This window comes from Cheilinus undulatus, linkage group 24 (assembly GCF_018320785.1).
Source record: "Cheilinus undulatus linkage group 24, ASM1832078v1, whole genome shotgun sequence".
NCBI lineage: Eukaryota > Metazoa > Chordata > Actinopteri > Labriformes > Labridae > Cheilinus > Cheilinus undulatus.
The window spans coordinates 23,637,987-23,662,878 of record NC_054888.1 but is presented as its reverse complement, the minus strand read 5'-3'; the positions used below and the strand labels follow the sequence as shown (position 1 = coordinate 23,662,878).

Here is a 24,892-nt window from a genome sequence, read left to right as displayed (position 1 = left end):
GGAAACAGTATTGTAAAGCAGGACAAAGCTGAATGCCGTTAGCGAGGAATACAGTGCCTATAAATATTTTTCACCCCCTTTGGATGTTTTACCCCGAAATTCCATATACAGCATGCACGCCGCGCACCGAAGCACCGCGGGTTTGCTCTGACTGAAAGGAAAGTGACCTCGCCCACTGGAAGCGAGTCTAGAGCGCTGCGCCACGGCGCGCAAGCCCTGATCAGCAGGAAGAGATCACGGGAGAACTGCAAGTTCACGCAGGAATAGCATGTCAACAGCGGACTGTTTTACCTTTTGGGGTTAATTTATCATCCTTTCCAGTATAAGTCTGTATATGGAAATTGGGGTTACCCTCTGATCTTATAAATCAATCATGGTCAATATAATTTGGCTTTATTGGCAAAAAGAAATTACTAAGAAAATCCTCAGAGCAACATAAGTTAGCCAGTATTCCTTGCTACCATTACACCATGAAGACAAAAGAACACTCCAAGCATCTCAGAGAAACGGTGACTGAAAAGTAGAATTCAGGAGTCAAGCCAAGGCTCTGAACATCGCCTAGACTTCAGTAAAATCCATCATCAAGAGATGGAAGGAATATGGCACATATGCAAACCTGCCTAGATCACGCCAGGCATCCAACAGCTGTTGGCAGGTTTTCACCAGTCAAAGCTTTATGGGAAAGTGGCAAAGAGAAAGCCACTGTGGAAGAAAACTTGTTTCAGATCTCGACGAGACTTCACAGTCTGTGGAAGAAAGTTCTTTGGCCTGATCAGACCAAAATGATTCTTTAAAGCCATCAGACAAGACACTATGTTTGGCACATCCTGACAAACTCACCATCCCTACTGTGAAGCATGGTGGTGGCAGCATCATGCTGTGGGGGTGTTTCTCAGAAGCCGGCCCTGGAAGTCTCAGACTCAGTGCTGTGACTGCAACTAAAGGTGGCTCTTCGAAATACTGACCTGAAGAGGTGAATATTTATGCTGTCACTTATACTGAATTATATATTGTGTTGTATGATACTGTTGGCTAGCTGAGTTGCTGTTTTCCATGTGCCTGTCCTGCCATGTTATTGAATGCTAGTGTCAACTGTTGTCTCATTCTGTAGGTTATTGTTTAGCCTTGAAATGCAGCCTTATTTCCCTCCATGTTTCCATACCAATGGTCTTTTAATTTGCTAGTCCAACATTCGATAGAATGTCAAATTCCCTGCATTTATTCATGATTAGCAACCTGGAAAAAAGAACAACAAATCAACAGCATATGAGCTCCCAACTGAGAGAATGGCCGCTGCGTAGAAATGATCAATGGTTGGTTAGCAGAGCAGAATCTGTCCAGGGGTTAAGGTCTGATCTCACACCAGAGTTTCAGGCAGAGCGTCAGCATTGTCCGAGGAAAGCAGCTGCCAGATCTGCCACCGGTCCCTCTGCCAGTCCTGCCACTCCGGCGTATGCGGCACGATTTGGGCATCCGTCGTCGAGGCTGAGTTACTCTGCGCCGCACTGATCCTCCCGTGCTGCACGGGGGCCTGCTGACCTGTCGCTAGCTGAGGCGAACTCTGCGTGCTAGCCAGTCGATGGTGGGCGTTGTAAGGGGGAGGACAGCGGCTGTCGTTGGGACAACCATCACCACTGTTCACTCCACTTTGAGATCTCAATGGGTTACTCCCGTGTCCGCCTGCTCGATGCGTGCTGTTGAGGTGTGATGTCGCAGATGGGTTGATGCTGAGCTGGAGGCGAGGCCGTCCCGACCCGACGTTAGGGCTGGTACACACCCTGGTGACCGGCGGATGGGGTCTTAAGTCACTGATGCCAGGCGATGTCTGAGTTCCTTGTAGCGTCGTCTGCTGCCTGCCGTCGCCGTGGAGTCCATCAAGACCTTCTTGGGAGCTGCGGGAGCTTCCCTCGGACATGTTCCCATGTGACCCTAGACACAGAACGTCAACTAGATCAATAGAAATAATCCTACTTGAACAGACAAGACAGGGAAACACAATAGGGATGACATTTAAGTGTAGAAAATGCTCCGAACTTACGGACTTGCTTCGTCTGATACTTCTAGCAATCACTTTAATGCCTCACTTACTCGGTTACAGCTGCAAAAATCTTTATGAAAGCACTGAGCAGCTGGTTAAGTAGTGGAATTATTCACCCTGCATCACAAGTGTAAATTAGCTGCTTATTAGCCTGCTAAAAATTGATGAAAACCCAGCAGGAATCTGATTAGCTGCAATGGAAAGTGCTCCAGATTAAACCCTTTTTAAGCAAGTTTTTAAGTTTGTGAATAACTAACATCAGGTGTCGAACACCTGATGCAACAGCTTTCTATCCACCTGGAAGAAAAATGACAAAGACTTTGAATTCATAAATATCAGTTTACCTGTGTATGGTTGGTCTTTAAGTGCTGGTTTTAGTGTGGAGTGCCACGTCCCCCATATGTTGGCATGCTCCTCTGATATAGAGTCTGAAGGAAGCACGGCAAAATTTCAATTCAAAGCCAAAAGCAAAGGGAATGCAAATATTGTAAGGTTAAAATCCAGTGTAAGAGGAGTGCTCGGTTCACCTTTAGTACCCCAAGTGTCCGCTCCAGGCAAATTTAAGTGTTCTGGGACGCGATAGAGCTGCTCGCTGCCCGGGCTTCCTGCTTCTCCCCTCCGCTCACTCAGAACCGGCGAGTTGTTGTCATAAGGTGACACCTCACCGCTGGACGCCTTGTTTGAGTCGCTGGAGGAGCGGCGCTCGCTCAGGCTGAAGGGCTCTTCTGTCTGCAGCATGTCAGGACTCCTGCGGTGAATCAGACAAGTACAGGGATGTAACGTTTAAAAAAATGAAAAGGAGAGATGTGAACAGCTTGTAGGGCTGGTGAAACTCACTGAGAGGCTTTTCTTCTCAGAAGGTAGTCCACCACGTCTGGATCAGTCTCCAACAGGCTCATCAAGACTTCATTCTGCAGATCAGGAGGCACCTAAACGACATGTTAACAATTAAACACACAAATCATGACTAACGCATCTATAATGACTGACTAAAGGTATAAGGTATAACACAGGAAGTGAGAGGCCACCACACTGCATTAAATCTTACAGATTTGAGAAAATGCAGTCTCCCGCCACAGGAGCACAGGAGGTCAAGTTCAAGAGTTCAAGAGATGAAGTTTCTTATTTGCAAGTTGTAGAAGATGTTTGCAATGACAAGCATTAGCTCTCTCTCCAGATTCACAGGAAGTTGGCATAACTCTTATAATTAACGTCTGATATTTGCCCTTTTCCCAGTTGCCTTTGATAACTGAAAGGGACGAATCTTACCAATCAAATATTCCAGTATAAAGCCTTAATGTTCCTCTAACATAAAGAGGAGTTTTAGGTGCCTGGCAGGGAAAACAAGAACGCTGATGTTGTATGAAATTTGTATACAAGTTGGAGAAGATGCAATGTGTACAATGGCCGGCATTTATGTCTCGCCAGTTTCACAGGAAGTTGGCTTAACTCTTGTTTGAAACATCATATATTCAAATTACATCAGTAAATTGCAATCTACTGATACCACATCTGAAGGATCTCCTCCTACAGATTTCATTCATTGTCTTAAAAATCTTTTCTGCTTATTCTTGACAAGATTGACATCTAAAGTTGTGCAATCTGTGAGTTTTTACCTGTGAGTAGGGTCATAAGTTGGAGAACCTTTCTTGTTTTTTGGCATATTTTAAAAATTGTACCAACTATTTTGATTCAGTATAACTTTACAGTGCTTGTGTCAATTATCACCAAATTTTACAAGGATGATCACAATTTTACCCTGAAGACATTCATGCATCTATATCATCACTTTGCCCCAGCGCCCCCTTCTGCCAATTTAATATTTCCTCCTCAGAGTTTTTTCTTCTTCAAAAGCAACTTTAAACATGCAGCCCCTGCACACCATTCAACATAGGCTGATGATTTTTGGTCTGCTTATGGATTATCGTAAAACCTACAAAGAAGCCTCTTGGACCCATGCCCAAATCCCAACAGGAAATCCACCAGCTTCACCTCAATTTCAAAATAAGACATTTTTGATGGCATTTAATGACTTTAACCTATTACAACTTTAGTTAACATGGTTATGTGATCTTGTGCTTTTTCTTGCAAGACAATGGCATCACACTGAACACGCTCACATGCATACATCTCATCAAAGCGCCACCTACTGACAACAGGAAGTGACACAAATGGGTCATTTCTTCATTCCTCGTATGGTGCTTAACATATTGAACTCTGATTTTGAAAGAAAGGCCTTAATAATTGGTTACAACACATAGATTTCATTGAAGGATGACCCACTGGCAATGGCGAGCATTTCAATATCTCGCCAGTTTGACAGGAAGTATGTGCAACTCTCATACAAAACAACTTTGTATGTTTCTGATGGTGCCAAATGACTTTAACCTGTTTGAACTGTGGTAGACATCGTTCTGTGCACTTCTAAATTTTCTCCCAAGACAACAGTGTCACACTGAACACACCTACATGCAAACATTTCATGTAGCACCCCTACCGCCAACAGGAAGTAACACAAAAGGGTCATTTGTTAATCCGTCTTAATGCACTGGACTTAATAAGCTCAGATTTTTGAACAGGAGTCCTCGATTCTTGTCCACAACACTGACATGTTGCATTTATTTTATTAATGGTCACCACACTGTCAATGGTGAGCATTTAGATACATTGTCATTTTAACAGGAAGTTGGCAAAACTCTTATATGTATCTGATGTTATTTCTGGTTTTACTACAGCACCACCTACTGTAATAACCCACTGCTTATACTGCCCCCTAATGTTGACAGCCAGTACTACCTCATATACAAAGTGCAAAATGCTCATTACTTTTGATCTGATGGCAGACCGTCTAGTAGTTGTGTTAATCTGATTTCTGTCTTAATTCTATGCAGATTAAACACGAGGATTATAATGACAAGCTCTGAACCTAACACCTTCTGTCCACACTTGATTCTAATCCTCAGTTGAGGAGTATTTTCCGAGCAGGAGTTGCCAGTTTCAGACGTCAGCATGTTATAAAACAACTTTCAGATGTCACTTTTAGAACCAGAGCCTCTTAAAAAATCTGTTTTTACTCACAAAGACTGAGCAAGTCAGTCCCAATTCACAATATGTGATTAATAGTCTTCTATTGGCTTACAGAAGGAATGTCAGCCTCGGGGGACTGGCAGTGGCAGATTACAAAACATAACGGTTTAAGGTTTCGGGCCTGGAGTGACCTGAACAGACTGTCCACCCTGTCTGGGGAGACAAAAAGCAACTGATGATCCGTGCTAAATCTCGCCCTCTTCTGACACTGAAAGAAGGATTTCATGGTTGAATTTTCTGTTTCTATTTTGGAAGAGAAAGTTCAAGTAGCTCAGTGAAAGGTTCTTATTGTTTCTGTCAGCCTGCTGGCAGGATTGGACTCTTTTGAAATATTATCAGAAGAACTCAGGTTTGATTCATCCAAAAACAGCCATCATTCACCTGTCATCTTACATTGTCTTTGTTATTCCCTCCTTTATTGTCTCTTTCTGAGTCATTCGCTAAGACTAAACTATTGTCTGCTAGGCCAGGAGGGATTGTCTTACTCTAAGCCTACACAAGAATGTGAGAGGGAAAGTGTGTTTAGCAGAGAGAATGAAGGAGGAAGTGAGGATGGAGCTTAAAACCACAGCGGCTCAGCGACTGACCATGAAAAGGGTTTGGTAGCTGGCGATCATCCTCTGCAGCACGGCGATGACGGCCGTGCTCTCCTCGGCTCGCGCCGTGCTCTGGACGCTGAACTCTTTGTCCGAGCTCTTCTGCTTGTGGAGGAGGTTGGGGCCGAAGATGGTGGCCAGGTTCAAAGATGTCATCTTGTTGCCGGTAATCTGTATTTGGAGAAAGGAATTCAGACACAAAAGTTAATCCTGTGTAACAGTAGATGCTTTTAAACAGGTCTCTGCATGTTTTACATGTTATTACTGTAGCATTATGACTGTCAAAGACTTCTAAGATGAGACATCTATCAGATATCCATGTGTGTGCCATCTGGAAACGATGGTTAGTAATGCATGTCCAAGCAAGGAAAGGTTTATGTGTTTAGCACATTTCAAAACGAGCCAATTCCAAACGCTTGCTGCTGACTGTGCGGTAATGATGGAAGGCAGAAACAGTATACACCAGAGCTTTTGTTTGGAGTACATTTTTAGTAGGGCTGTCGAGATTAATCTAGTTAATTGTGATTAATCAAGGTCCACAATTAGTGCTCTATTTCTTAAATTGCGTGCTTTATTGTCCCTGGTTGGCATGTCAGCCTCTCCCTTAAACCACAGTGATGTAGAACAAGTCCACCACTGCTCCTTTATGACTCATGAACATTTTTAATGTTCTCATATTTAAATTTCAATCCATTACAAGTTCCTTTTTCATGTTATAATCTTATACCAATAAAATCACGTCTGTATCCAAACAGAAAGTTAGTTACTCCTAGTCTAAGACAATAGAAAAAATAAAAAATGACACAAAAACAGTTTAAAAAGCAAAACAGTGGAATTTTAAAATCTGATAAAAAGGGTGTGATTAATCATGATTAACTAGAAAGATTTCAGAGATTGATCAGATTCATAATTTTTAATTTTTGACAGCCCTTATTTTTAGTTTCTTCAAATTTTTGGGGATAAATCCACACAAATATCCTAAAATTAAAAAAAAAAATAAAAAATAAAAAATCAACAATTTCTGTGAAAAAAAAAAAAAACTATCCCATTAAATGTACCACCAGAACTAAATACTCCCTAAATGTTTATCAAAACTTTATCATCAAGAATAAACACTAATATAATAATTCCCCCAAAAATTTGATGTAAAAACATTTTTGAGCAAATTTCCCAAAATTTGAAAGCTAATTCCCCGTATAATTTCTTGCCAAATTTCCCATAACATCACCCAAAATTCCATGAAAAATGCCCCACAAATCCAAATTCTAGAATTTCCATGAAAATTCTTGATACCCCCGCTCCAACATTCCAAGCAAATTCCCAACAACTTACATGAAAATTTCCCACGTTTCTGTGAAAAAAAAACTAAAATTTCAGAGCAGATTCCCCTAAAACCTTTAATGAAACTACTCTACTGCAGAAAACACAAACATATCCCCAAAATTTCCAAGAAAATATGTGAAAATTTCCAAACAACATCCCAAAAATAAAAAAATTCAAGCAAATTGCCGAAACTTCAGTAGACATTCTGGATGATTATTAGCAAAATGTTTTCAGTTTGACATTGAAGAAGTTTTCTGTACTTTTTTTTTTCTCTAAAAAGCCAAATTATACTGACCATGACTAATTTATAAAGTCAAGTAAAGGATAAAACATCCAAATTGGTGAATATTTCAGGCACTGTATGTTTAGGTTAGACATCTAACTTTGCCAGAGAGAGGCTTTTTTAAATTGATGTCAGATTGACTCATTGACTCATGCGTCCCAAGATTTGTATGATCGTGCAAGATGAAAAGTCAGGGGTTTGTCTCAATTTGGACTTGGAATACTTGGCAGTATTTTTATAAGAATCCTTCAGTCGAGGCAAAAGGGATCAGCCCACCAGTGGTTTGTCCAGTGGATCAATAACCAACTTTTCAAAACTCAGAAAGACACTCAAATGTCTGTAAGTGTGTTTTATGGAGACTTCAATGATCTATTACTGATGCAGACAGAGGGGAACGAATGTTAGTCAAAGTGATTGCTCAAGGGAAGAATTTGTAAAAAGTGCTGACAGTAGTAGATCCTTAGTTTGTCTTCGCCCTTGTACACACAGATGAGACATCAGCATCAAATTTCTTTCAACCAAGAAGCAGATTTTTCAACACATTTTCTTTAAATTAGTCATCAGAGGCATCAGTGTTCTGCAGAGCCTCCAGAAACATCTCCTATCCTCTTGCTGTCTCTTTCTTCTCGCTCCAGTCCCCCTCTCCATCCTCCAAGTTGTTTTTCTCACCTCTCCCTCATCCATTCTGTATCTCTGTCACGTCCATCCTCTCTTGTTTTGTCACTTCGGCACATGGTGTTTGTTAGCACCGAGAGTGTTGGAGTGCATGACAGCTGAATCTGTTCCTACCAGGGTCGGCTGATGGTCTACATCCTGTGACACAACACGCAGCTACAGTTACAGTTCGAGCTCGGACATCATTCAGCGATAACTTCATTTCTCTGATTCTCTCCCCAGTTCCCTCCTTCTCCACGCCCAGTCCCACAGGAGAGACGGGAGCAACAAAAGTTTTTCTTTCAGCCCAGTGTGAAACTCTCCTACTTCCTGTCACGATCTCAGATAGGAGTCATGGAGTCGTGAGAGACAACAAAACATACTTCCATCTGTGCACAAACGTGCCAAACAACACCCTCTGCTACTCACATACACTCAGAAAATACATGCACTCCCTCATAGAGGCGAGATTCACACCCAACACAAATACAGACATTCTCCTCCCCACACAGACATTCATGAGTCCATGGCGTGGGAATTAAAGGCTAAATGGGGAGTGGGACTTGGCAAGAAGTCTGCAGAATCGTGATCATGCCGCATGATGTCGTCTCATCTATCTCGACTTCTAAAATCTTCATGGTAGAACAACAAACACGTCACGTTTGGTGTACAGAAAATACAGGAACAGGCGCTCAAATGTGGGAAGATATTGTTCCGAAGTAATAAAACAATGGAGTTTTTAGGTTAGATTTCTGACATAAACAGGACTCCTGTTAGCATTTTCCTAATTGTGATGTTAGTATTGATCTACCTGTTGTTATTTTCCCAATGATAAAGGTCCATGCTGTTGGGTGGTTAGCTAACTACCACTCTGGTAGAACCCATGCTGCTCAGATAGAGATGGATGTATTACCCTTTTTTTTGATTTTATCAAGCAATCGTCTCCAGAATTTTCCCATATTACCCTCTAGCCTTCCAGGGCCTGCTGCCAAGAAGCTTCCCCTAAGCATGATGCTCCCACCACCATGCTTAACAGTAGGGATGGTGTGTTTGGTGAGTTGTCTGTTGGCCAAAAAGCTCCATTTGGGTTTCATGAGACCAAATAACCTTCTCTCACTTGACCATGGAGTCTACTACATGCCTTTTGGCGAACTCTAGTCCAGATTTAATCAGAGTTGTTGTCTGCAGAGTCTCTCCCATCTCAGTTGCTGAAGCTTGGAACTCCTTCAGAGTAGTCATAGGTGTCTTGATGGCCTCTCTCTCTAGTCTCCTTCTCACACTCTCACTCAAGTTTGTGAGGACGGCCTGATCTAGGCAGATTTACACATGTGCCATACTCCTTCCATTTCTTTATAATGAATTTAACTGAACTGATTTCTAGTGATATGGGTGGGAAAAAGTGGTGAAAAGTGGTTACAAAGTGGTAAAAGTTGATTTTAAGTGATGCCTGTGGGGGAAAAGGTGGCGAAAAGCGGTTAAAAGAGTGGCAAAAGTTGATTTATAGTGATACAGGGGAAAAAGTGCTGAAAAGCGGTTAAAAGGTGGCAAGAGTTCATTTATAGTGATATGGGTGGGGGGAAAAAGTGGTGAAAAGTAGTTAAAAAGTGGCAAAAGTTGATTTTAAGTGATGCGGGTGAGGGAAAAGTGGTTAAAAAGTGGAAAAAAGTTTGATTTCAAGTGATGTGGGTGGGAAAAAAGTGGTGAAAAGTGGTTAAAAAGTGGCATAAGTTGATTAATAGTGATATGGGTTGGACAAAGTGATGAAACGCGGTTAAAAAGTGGCAAAAATTGTTTTTTTTTGTGATATGGGTAGGAGAAAAGCAGTGAAAAGGAGCTAAAATTTGGCAAAAATGGGTAAAAAGTGCCCAAGCGGCAAACAAAAGTAGCAAAAAATTGCCTGAAAAAGTTGTTAAAAGATGTTATAAAGTGGCACAAATTAATAACTTCAACATCAGATCAGATTTAAGCTTGCTCCAAAATGATACCAAAGTCCAATCTTTTAGCCAGATATATCTAGCACCAATGCTACTGATCCAGCACGCGTGCATTGATGTACGAGAGGAACGTTATCTGGGTTTGCCAAGGGCCCAGCCAATTCTGTGTGTGGGGCTGGTCATAGATGTCCTGGTGGCTTCTCTCTCTAGTCTCCTTCTCGCACGCTCGCTCAGTTTGTGAGGACGGCCTGATCTTGGCAGATTTGCACATGTGCCATATTCCTTCATTTCTTGATGAAGGATTGAACTCTGGGGGATGTTCAGAGCCTTGTCTTAACCCCTGACTTCTACTTTTCAGCCACCTTTTCTCTGAGTTGCTTGGAGTGTTCTTTTGTCTTCATGGTGTAATGGTAGCCAGGAATGCTGATCAACCAGTGACTGGACCTTCTAGACACAGGTGTCTTTATACATTGAGTGCACTCAGGTGATCCCTGTTCCACTAATCCTGAGACTACTAGCACCAGTTGGCTTGACCTCTGTTGAATAAAGTCGGTTATTTATTTTACACATTTTTGTTTAAATGGCATAAGGCAGGTTAGGTCACTCAAATACATCCAAACCAAGATTAAAGTGCTGCTGATGCTTGACATAAGTAGTCATTCTTAGAGCTCATAAACAGATGATTTGTGTTGTTTTGCCGTAGTGTGCCTGGAGAAATCTACTAACCACATGCACTGATTGTTATCACTTCTGTGGTCATTTCCTCCCAATGAGGTGAAAACACAAGCTGCCTGGCACGCGTTTGCATATGACTAAAAGCTGCTAGATCCTGATGTTTTCAGACTTTTATTGACAAAAGCACCCACCTCTTGTCCGTCTTTGTCCTGCCGATCTTGTGCATGGTCGGTCACGGTGGACAGGAACTCCAGGAGACGATGGAGGGTGTCGCTGTTGCATGCTGGGAGCAGGTAAACCAGCAGCTGAGTGACGGCCTGCTGCTCATCGTGATCCAACACTGCAAGGAAGAAAGATGCACAAGTAAGAAAAAGGGGGACTGAGGCTGCAAAGGCTGCACAGGCTGCACAGGAGATGGCGTTTACATGTGGTGTTGATGAAGGCCGTGTAGAGCTCCTTAGTCAGAAGAGGGTCGGGCATGTCCCTGAGGAACTCCTTCAGCAGAGCCGCCACATCGTGGATGCTGTGCTCCTCCTCCAGCTGGACGTCGATGCCACGGTCAAACTCCTCACGCAGCTTGAAAGAGAGGACATAAAAAGGAGAGGAAGAGGGGGAGTTTAGAAACATCCTTCACTCTTAACAATAGAAATTCTATCCCCAGTAGAGCACACGCCCTCAGACGCGCTTCCTCTAAGCCTCCGAGTGACCCGGTACACTTCTGGGTTTAGTCTAGTTTCACAAATAGGAATCCCAGTCTCTGCAATCTGAAACTTGGATGGCTTCCAAAGACGTCTATTACACTCGTCATCTGTGCCGCTTATTTTCATCACTTCCACGATAAATTAAGAGAATAAATCGTCATTTCACAGTGAGCTGACACCAGTGGCAAGTACATAAATGTTAACATGGGGTCATGTAAACACAGAGAAGAGAGAATGGAAATAGAGGGAGCACATGTCATACATGATACACAGATGTGTAAAAACTTGCTGTTTGATTTAGTGGGTTTACAGTACAGACACGGCATTATAAACACACACAGGAGCAGGGTGCTCAGTCTGGGAAGGCGGAATAAATCAACACTGAAGTCAAGGACACAGGAAGTAGAGGTGCTGAGGGTGCTTTAGAGCCGTCCTTCCAAACCTGTCCTCCTTAGCGCCCCTTACAGTGACACTCACCTGTCGGACTCTCTTCTTGGAGCTTCCCACCCTGAAGATCCCCACAGTCTGCAAACCTGAGAGCAAACAGACGGAGTGTAACTTCTTCATACTGCAGATAGAAGGTGATTTCTGACCGGATGGTTAAAAGCAGTGGGTCACTGTGTTGAAGCATTCGCTCACCGTATTTCTCGATGTGCTGGCAGCAGCTGTCGATAACCCGCGGCACCTGCCTGTAGATGGGATTGAGGCTCAGCCTCTTGTCCCGGTGCTTCTCCTTCTTACTCGGCGTCTCAGCCGGCAGGGAAAGCTGCAGGGCTTCGAGCAGGCGGGACTGGTTGTCATCCAGGTCTGTGATGGAGTCTACGGACATGCCACCCTGCAGGACAAACGCGCATACGTCAGTCAGACTCAGGTGAAGGCGGCTGGACTCTCGGTATAGAGTTTAGACCTGGATGTGGCTATCTCACCCTCCGGCGTGCTCTTGGCGCAGCCTCAGGTGTGTTGGGCGACGTTGACTCGTTGGCTGTCTCTGATGTGGAGCTCAGAGAGGAGTTACTACTGGATAGTTCCTTATTGGACGGCCTCTTAGTGGCGAACTGAGGAACAGATGAGCCAATGTTATCTAACTTTTACTACATATTGGTTAATAACAGCTGTTTCTTTTTTTGGCTCTGATGTTTAGACTGTTTAACTGTGCCACTTTTTAACAACTTTTCACCACTTTTTCCAACCCATTTTGCCACTTGGAAACCATTTTTACTACTTTAAACCCCCCCACCCACACACACACGCACACACACACACACACACACACACACACACTTTTAACCCATGTTTGCCACCTGTAGCCACTCTTAACATCTGTTTGCCACTTCTTTTACAACTTTTAAACCATATCTGCCACTCTTTATACACATTTAACTGCTTCTTTTCATTCTAAAGCCATTTTTTCCACCTGTAACCCATTTTCGACACCGTTTTTGACCTTTTTTAACCAATCTTTTGCCAGTGTTTTCCAAATATTATCTGTTTTCACATTTTTGGCCACCTTAAGGCAACTTTGGCCAATGTTGGCATGTTGATCAGCAATTTTTTTCACTTTTAACCCATTTTTTTGCCACTAAATTGGCACTGTTGACCTCTGTTTGCCACTTTTATCTTATTTTGCCAGTTCTTTGCCACTTGCCACCCTTTTTGTCGCTTTAAAGCTATTCTTAAAACTTGAAATCTATTTTCATCAAGTTTTTTTGACACTTTGACCATTTTCCCCAGTGTTAGCCACGTTCAACACGTTATTGCCATTTTTGACACATTTTTGATTCTTTTTTTTTTTTGCAATATTTAACCCATTTCCACCACTTTCTTGGCACTTCTTAACCCATTTTGCCATTGTGAACCTCTTCTTTGCCACTTAAAACCCATTTTCATCACGTTTGCAACTTTTAACCATTTTTTTTCTACTGTCTGCCCCATTTAATGTGTTTTGCCCATTTTTATTGCCATTTAACACATTTTTGCCTCTTTTATTTCAATTTTTCAATCCATTTCTGCTCCTTTTAACCCATTTTCACAACTTTTTGCCACTTTAAACCAACTTTTCCACTCTTAACCTATAGTTGCATCATTTGGCAACTATTCATGTATTTTTCCACAAAAGTTGGCATGACTCCTTCTGCTTTATTTTCTGGCATCCTGACATCTGGCATTACTTCCCTTCAGTGTTCCCATCCATATTGTTTTCACCACCTAAAAGGAGGTTATTATGTTTTAAGGAGAGGGGACTACAGCATTGATAAAGGCTATTTATTTTTGTTGCTTTGATAAGAGTGGTCATTATTGGGGTTAAAAATAAATGTTGTTATCACAGCTTAACTTTACAATTAATTATGGTTTTGCAGACCTCTATGGGCCCCCTATTTGGCATGGCCCCAGAAAGCTCTTCCCTCTTTATCCCCCCTTATGGGCGGCCTTGGTACCAGGCCTGTTTGTAAAATAGTCCTCTACAGAACATGGCAGTTGCCTCAATGACATCACACATTAGAAGAGAAGTGGATGGGGTGACTTGTTTCTTCATGAACTTCAAGATTAACCAAACTACTATTACATAAATGTTATTAGCCATTTCTCACTACCTATAAAGCTTCAACCTGATGAGTCCTGTGAGTGTAACTTTTGATTAAATGAGAGCTCACAGTGTTGAGCAGCTGTGACTGTTATGATTAACCAATCTGCATTTTTGTGCCGTGAACGTGTTTAACATCAAGCATCAGGATGAGGTGCTGCTGATAGCCGGAATAAACTCACTTAAGATCAGCCTCGTGAAATTGTCTGCCTCGAGAGTCATGCTGATGTATCTGTGATGGCAGCTGTAGACTCACAGATGCTGCATACACAGTGCTGACGATGATATCAGACATTCAAAACACAGAAGTGGCAGCAGGACTGAGAGTGAAATGAAAAGTACCTGTATGATGGATGAGACGAGATCTGAGGGGTCCTTGTGCTCCTCACGTGGTGGCGGGTCGTGGCGGTAGCCATCCTGGCGCTGCCTGTGCGTCCTGTCATTGGCGATGACCTGGGAGAGGGGGATGCCAAAGGCCTGGGGAATGCATTCTGGGAATAAAGGATGTAAAACGTAAGTAAGCTGCAACAGGGAAATTAGTCCTTAATAGCCACTTCCTAAAATAGCATTTAAACTCTATGAACCTTCAGAGAGAACATGAAACATTTATTACTCTCAATAAAAACCTCTAAAGACATTCAGCATGTCAGTAAACCTCCTACATCGCTACATCTGTTTTCCAAAATAAGACATCACAGAAGGCAAGTCCAAGCTTTGACAGACCACTAATTCTAGTGTTTCTCGCCATAATAACACAACTTTGATGATTCTCAACCACAGGCAACGTGCAGCTCTCCTTTCAGGCCAGCTTTAGAAGCCGCTCAGCGCTGAGACATAACAGCGAGCATGCTCCTTTGTTCCATTTTCACTCATTTAGAAGAATGACGAAAGACAGAGCCCAGTTTGCTTTGGCATGAAGTCACAAATGACATAGTTGAGCAGAAGTTTATATAAAAGTATTGTAATTAACTCGGAGGAAGGCGAACTTCAGAGAGAAATGAAGTCATAGCGGGCCCTCACAGACGACATATTCCTTTAAAATCCCAACGCCGGAGCCAGGAGTTGAGGGAAAACATGCACAGCTGTTCGATAAATGAAGAAAGAAGCAAAATGCATTCCATAACCACAACTGCTCGCTAAAAACATGACCGCGAACACTGTGACACAACGGATTTGTTCTGCAGGCCTCGCCGCGTCAACACCGCTTATGTAACCTGCAGCCATGCACATACACTCCTGCAATCTGGAGCCTATAATGTACGATGCACTGCCAGGGTATTTATCATGTCATGTCACATTTTCATAAATCTACATTTTCCAGGCCTTTTTCTTCTTCATGTGTTCGTTGATGTGTTCATACAGACTCGCTCTCAGCCTGGGGAAAGTTATAAATAACACCAAATTTTGTTGTGCACAGTTGGTTGGAGTTTAAAACAAGATAAACAGCATCCAGCTTTGAAGTGAAACATCCAGGACCCTGAGAGAAAATTAAGCTGATTTGGCAGGTTAGACCACACTTCCATCTGTTTAAGAAGAGCAGAGCCAGACATGTACTCAACTGGAACATTTATGTTACATAACATATAGAAGTGAAGTTTTAGTCCTCAGAGTTCACTCTGTAATATTCCTCTAAGTCTGAAATAACCTGCCAGCAGACTCACAGTTGTCACAGTTGTTGTTGACTTGATCCCAGGCCAAAGCATGCGTATCATTTTCAGCAAACACAGCTGTAGCATTCTGTAGCAGCTTCATCATCTTTACAACTTAACACTCAGAGCTTAACGGCTCTCTCTGGTGCTCATATCAGCAATACATATGTCTTAGATACTCCAAGATGAACAAAGATGGCACCTGTTCATGGATCTGTGTCTGCAAAATCGGCTTCTGCTTTCCTTAGTAGCATCCATTATTGAATGACTTGAGACAATCAGCTCAGTTTCTCTTCTGCATCATTAGACGCCCCATCCTTCCTGGATTGTGATTCGCCAGTGAGGATATTTGGAGAATTCTAGAGGGTTATTCTTGACTTGGAGTGATTGTGAGCAAATGAAGCTTAGCGTTAGGTCATGCAGGATATCATACCCCCAGCTGTGATCAGCTGTTGACCTGCTGATCCCAATTAATGCCTCCCATCTCCCATAGCCATAACAGCTCTTCTCTCAACACGGGGGTCCACTTACATATGACGTCTTCTCATTAATGCTTTCTTCATCAATGCTGATGCACCTCGCTGCTGCTGACACATGACTGTAGGATGTTTTGATACATGCTTGTATATTAGTTATTAAGAAATCAGGAGCAGGGTGCTGCTAAAGGGAAGAAACATCGGTGTTGTAGAATGACCTATTGGATGATGGATGGATGGATGGAAAGATGGATGGATGATGGCTAGATGATGGATAGTTGTACAGAGAGATGGGTAACAGATGCAAGGATGGATGGATGGATGATAGATGGATTTATAAAAGGTTGATGGATGGATGGACAGACAGACAGACAGACAGATAAATGGAAAGATGGATGCATGGATAGATGGATTCATGGATGCAAGGAAGGATGGATGGATGGATGCATTGATGGATGACAGATGGATGTATAAAAGGGTGATGAATAGATGGACGGGCAAACAGACGTTGGATAAATGAAAAGATGGATGGATGGATAAAACGATGGATAAAATGATGGATCGATGACAGATGGATGATGGATGGTCGTATAGAGAGATGGGTGACAGATGGATGAAAGGATGGATGGATTCATGGAGGGTTAGGTGATAAATGATAGATGAAAGATTAATGGATGATGGATGGATGGATGATAGATAGATGGACAGATGATAGATGGATGGGTGATGTTTGGATGGATGATAGATGAACCAATGATGGAGGGATGGATGGATGAATGATGATGGATAGATGAATGATGGAATAATGGATGGATGATGGATGGTTAGATGGATAGATGGATAACAGCTGGACAGAAGAAGATTGGTTAATAGGCGGGCAGATGATGATGGATGGATGGATGATGATGGATGATGAATGGATGGATAAATGGAAAGATGGATGTATGGAATGATGATAGATGGACAGAAAAAGGATGGTTAATAGGAGGGCAGATGATGATGGATGGATGATCGGTGAAGAATAGATCATGGATGGATGGATGATCAGTGAATAATAGATTATGGATGGATGGATGGATGGTGGATGATCGGTGAAAAATAGATTATGGGTTGATGGATGGATGGATGATTGGTGAAGGATAGATCATGGATGGATGGATGGATGGATGGATGATTGGTGAAGGATAGATTATGGATGGATGGATGGATGGATGGATGATCAGTGAAGGATAGATAATGGATGGATGGATGGCTGAATGATCAGTAAATAATAGATTATGGATGGATGGATGGATGGATGGATGGATGATCAGTAAATAATAGATTATGGATGGATGGATGGATGGATGGATGGATGATCAGTAAATAATAGATTATGGATGGATGGATGGATGGATGGATGATCTGTGAAGGATAGACTATGGATGAATAGATAGATCTAGTCCATACAGATTCTTTCTATCAGTGAGGGTTCAGTCAGTGTCCGTCTGCAGGCTGAGCTCTGCTGCTGTTCAGTGTAAAGTTTTAATGCTACTAATACTTGATATTGTAATCTACATGTTTATCACTAACAACACTCTCAGATTTAACAAACCCAGCTCATTTTGATCTCCTGCTTCTCTCTCCAGCTGCACTGCTGTAGAACGAACTTCTCTCTGTTTCTGCCAAATATTCCTCTTTGTGCAGCAGAGTGGCTCCTTCTCTGAGCCAGTCCCCTTACAAGGAGTCCCTTCACTTCAGCTAAATATAAACTGTCAAAGCCCAGTAAACACAGAGTGTGTTTTTATAACCTCACTGTTCACCTGCCTGTGGGGGCGGAGACCGTAGACGTGCCCCGTGTCTCTCTAGCAGGAGAGCGACGAGGAAGAAGAAAGAGAAAACTCTGTGAACTGGAGTAAAAGAACTTGGCGTACCTTTGTCTTTACTCTTCTCTTTTGCAAGCGAGTCCAACTTCCTCCTCAGCGACTTTTTCCTCTTCTGTCCATCTGCGCCGGAAGAAAAACAAGAAAATAAATCATGTGTAGCAAATGGTTTCCATATCTGCTGTATCTTATCTCTTTTATATCTAATAAGCTTATGTCAAGAATGCAGACTCAGATTAACCACAGGGGGAAACCTGTCTCTGAACTCAAATCCATTTCACTGACATATCAGACAGGACAGCTCTGGGGTTAGTCAGCAGATGATTCTGTTAAATGGCTTTTATTGTTTATCTACACATGCTGATACGTGAGAAGGAGGGAAGAGTGTCCTCTAGTGTGACTGCTGGGCTCTCATAGACCGGTTTTAACCAGATTTGATTCAAATGGTGCTTGTCTCAACATCTCTGGTATTAAAACCAGCATGTAAAGTGTATCAATCTTCTCCCAAGCCGTAGTTCACTTATAAAGATTTCCTACATTTTGCCGCATTCATTTTACCCTCTACCTCAGTGCTATTCAACTTGTGGCTCTTTTATGTCTTAATTAAGAATATTATTCCCCAGAAAACCTTAAAAAAGGGAGAATTTTTTGGCACCTGTAACTCATTTTTTTTGTAACTTCTCACCAACTTCTGCTACTTTTTGACTCTTTTTCCACTTTTTCTCCCCATGTTCGCCCCTTTTCATCCATTTTTGCTGCTTTTTGACCATTTTTGCCATCTTTAACTTACTTTAATTGTTACTTCAACCCATTTTTGCCACTTTTCACCACTTAGATTGTGGCTCTTGCAAAAAAAAAAAAAAAAACTTTTCAACAATTTGGCTCTTTGGTTCAGTTACACTTCTTTAGACCATACAGAGATACAAAATATTGCAATAATTGTCCTCTGAGAAAATCTTTGAGCTATCTTTAATTTGATTATTCACAAATACGAGTTACTTTCACTGATTTCTCTGCTTTTTCTCACTGAGCATTTACTAGCAATAGCAGGCTATCTCAGTGCTATTACTGTACCTACAGGGCATGCATCTTTTCAGAGTGGTTCTGGTTATTAACCCCTACAGCCCAGTGACGTCTAATGTACTTAAATTGCAAAAAGAACCAGCCCAGAAAACAACACCAAGCTATGAGACGGATCAGTTGATCTAAAAGTGCATATGTGAGCACTTTGGATCCAGGTTTTTGGACTAAAGTGCACTTAAAGAGGGAAGGCCACTTCGTCAGCTGTCCACATGATGAATGACTCCTGATTAATGATCAGGAAGATCTGGAAATCACGGCACAGGCAGCTTGAAAGTCTCCTCGTCTGGGGGCCAGGATGTCAGTTTGTGAAACCTCAGCAACTCCTGATGCTATCATTCGCTCGCTTTGTTCTGTTTGTTTTTCAGCATCCAAAACCGAGCGTGTGCATATCATTGTGGACCCATGCAGAGGAGCTTTCTTTGGAGTGATGGTGGGGCAGCCTCAGCTTGAACCCCCAGATGTTCTTTCTGCTGTATCAAATGAGTCACTCAGGAAACTCTACCCAACCTCCAGCACACGTTTGATGGTCGCATTAGCCTGTTACGTCAGTGAGCAGGTTCAGTTTCAGTATGTGAACTTTTCAGGCGAATCTGAACAAGTCTGCTGCTAATCAAATCAGAGCCATTAGGGTGATTTATTAGAAACTTGTCATTAAGAGAGAACAGGCTCAAAAGGACAAGGAGGGAATCTTTTGGAGAAAGTAGGTGGGAAACAGTGAGGAGGGGGTGCAGCTTTGGAGAAAGAAAGCAGATGTTATGATGGAGAGAGAGAGAGAGAAGCAGAGATAGGAAATGGTTTGGATTTTTGACAGATGGCTCCCAAAGCCGTACGGAAATCCCCCGAACCTCCAATCCTCCCCAGTCCAACTCCCAACCAGTCTGATGAACCTTCTTTTCTCATCACACCCTCGCCTCGTCAGCTCTCATTTACTCCCTCTTGTTTCAATTTCACTATAACCTTTTTTCTTACTCTTGGAGAAACACTAGAGACATGACCCCTGGCACCCGGATGAATACGAGCAACAGCAGGGCTTTGACGCCCACATTAGCAGCGCTGAAATAGCAATCACACACTCTCTCTTACACACGGGGCGAAATATTTCCCTAGCAAGCACATGGCGGGCCGTTAAGGGCTCTGGAATTCATAAGCAACACAGACAAGTACGTATTAAATCATGCTGGGGAGAGGTTTAACCTTCAGCTGGAATGCAAGGCCCTGGATAATCCACAGGCTGCACTATACGGCGTCTACGACTGCCAATCTACTCCTATATAGTGCAATGAGGAAGTGCTGCAAGCTGTGCAGTGTGTGCATCTGTGTGAGGAGCTCTGGTTATGCAAGTAGGCTAAGGACTCTAAGGTCTGAAAACTAGGGCGGAACCATTTGCAAAAATAATCTAACTGCAATTTTTTCCTGCAATATTGCAATTGCAATTTGAAATGCAATTATTTAGGTTCCTCAGTTTTTCACATGTGGCTCTTTTATGTCTTAATTTCAAATGTTATTCCCCCAGAGAACTTTAAAAAAGGGTGACTTTTTTCACCTTTTTTTCCACTTTTCACTCATTTAAGCTACCTTTTTGCCATTGAAAACCATTTTTTCCCCATTTTTTACCACTTTTATCCCATTTTTCCCTTTAAATGCTATCTTTTGCCATTTAATATCACTTTTTCCCTACTTTTTTTTGCCCATTTTGAAACTTTTCTTGCAACTTTTTCCCCAATTTTTTGCCACTTTTATTCCATTTTTGCCCCTTCTCACCCTTTTTCTCTGCATTTTCACCCATTTAGGCTACGTATTGTCATTAAATACCACTTTTTTCATATTTTCTCCCCATTTTAGCCAATTTTGACTGCTTTTTTCCCATTTTAGTCACTGTTCACTCATTTTTTCCCACTGTTTTGCCACTCTTATACCACCTTATGCCAACAGTAACTCATTTTTTGTCACTTCTCACCGATTTTTGCTACTTTCTGACCTTTTTTCCAATGTTCCTCCCAATTTCCTCCCCTTTACACCCATTTCTGTTACTTTTTGACCATTTTTGCCACCTTTAACTTGCTACTTAACCCATTTTTGCCACTTTTCACCACTGAGATTGTGGCTCTTGCAAAGGTATTTTTCAGCTACTTGGCTCTTTGGTTGAGCAGGGTTGAGTAACACTGGTATAAAGCATACAAAAAGAAAAAAATATTGTATCAAACTGGTATTTTGACACTTTTCAGGTTAAAGAAATATTGCACTGTCTGCAATTTGAAAATTGCAGCATGCCATATTGCAATTTAATCTAATTTGTGATCAATTGCCCAGCTCTACTAAAAACACAGAAATAGCATCATGTGTTAGTACGATATAACTGATAAGATGATCTGATAATGTAAACAAGACACTCGTCTACCCAGCTGGCTTTAAAAATACAACAAAAGATTGATTCAAGCTGTCACGAGAGGATAAATTAGACAAGAGAAAGCATAATAATAATGCATCATTTTAAAAAATGTCATCTGTTGGTATTTGTGCATTTTTTTTAATTCAAACTATTGGATTACTTCACTTTCTAATGTTTGTTAAAACAGTCAAATATGAATAAAAATACTTTAAACTTCATAGAACCTCACCAAAAAATGGCTTTTGCCCTTTTTCTGCCATCGGAACACTTTTGATCACCGTGTCTAACTAGATTGGCTGAAAGCTTTGGGTTTCCTTAGCATTTGATTTTTAGCTTGCTAACGAACGTTTAAGGCTTTTTTCTTCATAAATGTAAACTCCGAAATTATACAGATCTACAACGGGTCACCTCAAGGTTCATTACTCGGCCCACTTTTTTTCATTTTCTACTTAAAATGCATCGGACAGAATATTCCAAAATCATCGTTTTGCTGATGATGATGTCATTTACTGATGTACACTTTCAGCAGTCTCTGACAGAGTAGACAAAACTCAACTTATGTTCTTTAAATCTTCAAGGACAGCAAAAATAGTCTTGCCTCCTAAATTTGTACGTTAAACAGAAATACGAAATGTGAAATGAATGCATAAATATTCGCCCCCTTTCAAGTGACAGATGTCCAGACAGTTGGTGCTAGTAGCCTCACAACTGGTGCAATAAGGATCACCTGAGTGCAGTGAATGTGTCCCAAGTGATTGTAGTATAAAGACACCTGTGTCTGGAAGGTCCAGTATTCCTGGCTTACCATTACACCATGAAAACAAAAGGACCCTCCAGGCACCTCAGAGCAAAGGTTTTTAGAAAGGTCAAGTCAGGAGGTCAAAACAAAAAAACTGACAATCAGACAACACACTACAAACACACCACCCCCAATGTGAAGCACGGTGGTGGCAGCATCATGCTGTGGGGATGCTCCTGGCAGGAAAATCCAGGAGGACAAACCTTTGCAGTCTGCAAGGAATCTGTGAATTGGGAGTAGATTTACTTTCCTGTAAGACAATGAGCCAAAGTATCCAGTGAACGCTGCACAGAAATATTTTAAAGACCACAAGGAGAATGTTCTAGAGTGGCCGAGTCAAAGCCCAGACCTCAATCCAATGTTTTTTTTTTTTTTTTATTTGATTGACATCACTTATTAGAAGTCTGTTTTTACTTTGACATTAAAGATTTTTTTAAGGCAAATTATATTGAGCATGACTGATTTATGAAATCAGAAAAAATGTAAAATAGGGGTTACTTCCTTTTTAGGTTTTTTTTCTTTTTTGTATTCTTTCTCTATTTTTAGGCTGATAGGTGTGTCAACAATTTTAGCGTGGGTGGGCCCACCGTGAAACGAACCACATAAAGTCCATCAGTTTCTGCCCGTTTCTGATAGATCAGGATTCATCAGCCTAATTCAGTCATTGCTAGACCCTAGACCTCATCAGATTAAATGCTGTTGTTTGGCTGTTAATGTTTTAACTGAGTTTTTTGTTGGGTTATCGCATGCACTCTGCCTTCGCTGTAACGGAAAGGGAGTCACGTGTTGCCACAAGGAGGAGGGGGTAACAGATACAACGTCAAACCGGATGCACCCGATCCCAATGTGAAGTGGTTTATATCTCAGCCAGTGTGTTGTCACAACTTCCCTAAACACAGAACCAACACGACTTCCTTTAGATACACTTGAAACATGACAGGAGGATGTGGTCAGATGCGAGAGTGTTGGCTTTTCTTTATGGGGCACTTGAAAGTAGCTGCTGTAGCTTACACAGCAAACCGGGATTAGGGGTATCAACAGAGTAGCATTAGAAACATGGAGAAGCTCAATCACAGATGTGTTCTGTCACAGTTAACAGCCATGTCAATGTTAATGGTCCTGAAAAGTTAAAGCCATCTGGAGTTTTGTAAAGTAGTAAATCTGGAATTAACAAAAATAGAAATTACATAACAGTTCAAGTTTAGTTTGAAACACATAAAATACTCATTCTCTAACCTTTAGGGATGGTTATCTGACATCCAAGGTCATAGTCCTGGTGTAAACGAGTGTAGGCTACTTCCTGCAGCTTGGCCCTCTCCAGCTCCGACAGGCTCTGGATGGCGACAGGTGTTAGACGCACGCTCCGCCCCGACAGACTGCTCCAGGTGAAATCACCCTGGGATGGAGAAAAGTCAGATCAAACAACAGATAAATACAATGCATGTGGGTTTTTATGTTACATAATCATTCTAGAAACATGAAAAGTCTGTTGTAATACATTTCAGCATGACTAGTGAACTATTTTTTATAAATATGCCAACTAGAAATATACTTTGAAAGTCAAGCATGCTCAAGAACTCATAAAACTTTCCCAATAATTGTCCCCGAGTTGAAATTTTCCTATTTTGGTGGAACCATGCAAGTCAAACACACTGGGGCCTCACAGTGGCCCCAAACGTGATAGAGGACTGGGTAAGAGCTACAGGCATGAAAATCAGCACACATATGTGTCATAATGAGACGGGAAAAAAAGTATCTTGGGACCATCCTCTAAAATGTACCGGAAGCACACTATAATCATTCAAAGGTCAAATTTGGGTTGCACATTTTAACAAACTACTCCAAGGGATTTTATCTGATTAACTCCAGATTTATTTTGCCCATTCCAGACATGATGGTGGTCTAAACTTATAAAAAACTTGAATTTTCACCACAGGGTGCGACCATGACCGGGGCCCAGTCTTGCCTCGTCAATTTTTGTCTCGCCAGTTAGACAGGAAGTCACCATAACCCTCATATCAAACATCCAATTTGATTCAAATTTCACAGGTATGACTAAGGTCTGTTCTTCGACAAATCCACAGGTAAATTTCATGGTTTTGCTGTCACACCACCTACTGCACCAAGCCAGTATCACTTTTGAAATAAAATATCTCATCTTCTTTGACTTTTGCACAATATCAACGTTTTGCTAAGAAATCCTATTGTTAAGGAGCATTCAATAAGCTTATTATTTTGCATAAAATAGTGGAGAAAACAATGATGACAGAAGAAAACCACAGCAATAAAAGAGTACTGCTTTTTTTACATGATAACAGTTGAGGATTCTGGAAGGAAGAGGGAACATTAGCCAGCTAAAGCTAGGCTCTGGGTAACAAAGAGCATATGGAAATATACTTTTATCGTGACTGTAATCCATGTTGAAGCATTTTATTTTTAGATAGCATGTAAAGGCAGTTATTACAGTCTCTAAAATTATGGAACAAATATGATAGACTGGAAAAATGCAACAAGAATGCATGTTTAAGGCAACCTAATCCAAACCAAATGTGTAAAATTAAGCCTCATCCTCAGAGATGAACTACGAAATTGCATGTGCAAAAGCAAAAAGGCCATCTTTGACTAAGGAGCAACTGAGGACATGGAGCGGCCTTGAACTGATGGATTCTCAGTATGTTCTCCACACACATTAAATGACGCTAAGAGTGCATGTGGAGGAGGAGATGCAGCTATGATCGGGGTATGGGAAGCAGCCATCACGC

The 24,892-nt window shown here is 41.7% G+C and overlaps 1 protein-coding gene across 2 annotated transcripts in view; it reads right to left on the bottom strand.

Annotated features, from left to right (window-relative positions):
* Window positions 1-286: 286 nt before the first annotated feature.
* LOC121506453 (rho GTPase-activating protein 6-like) overlaps window positions 287-24,892 on the bottom strand; it is a 127,842-nt gene continuing 103,236 nt past the window's right edge. For both annotated transcript variants that reach the window (XM_041782270.1, XM_041782271.1), the window contains exons 2-14: window positions 23,367-23,526; window positions 17,911-17,982; window positions 14,215-14,363; window positions 12,218-12,346; window positions 11,931-12,126; window positions 11,769-11,824; window positions 11,016-11,166; window positions 10,782-10,930; window positions 5,713-5,892; window positions 2,876-2,967; window positions 2,566-2,786; window positions 2,383-2,466; window positions 287-1,929 (exon numbers count right to left, since the gene is read on the bottom strand). In XM_041782270.1, coding sequence (XP_041638204.1) covers window positions 1,358-1,929; window positions 2,383-2,466; window positions 2,566-2,786; window positions 2,876-2,967; window positions 5,713-5,892; window positions 10,782-10,930; window positions 11,016-11,166; window positions 11,769-11,824; window positions 11,931-12,126; window positions 12,218-12,346; window positions 14,215-14,363; window positions 17,911-17,982; window positions 23,367-23,526 — 2,211 coding nt within the window. In that variant the 3' untranslated portion in view covers window positions 287-1,357. The remainder of the gene's footprint in view (window positions 1,930-2,382; window positions 2,467-2,565; window positions 2,787-2,875; window positions 2,968-5,712; window positions 5,893-10,781; window positions 10,931-11,015; window positions 11,167-11,768; window positions 11,825-11,930; window positions 12,127-12,217; window positions 12,347-14,214; window positions 14,364-17,910; window positions 17,983-23,366; window positions 23,527-24,892) is intronic.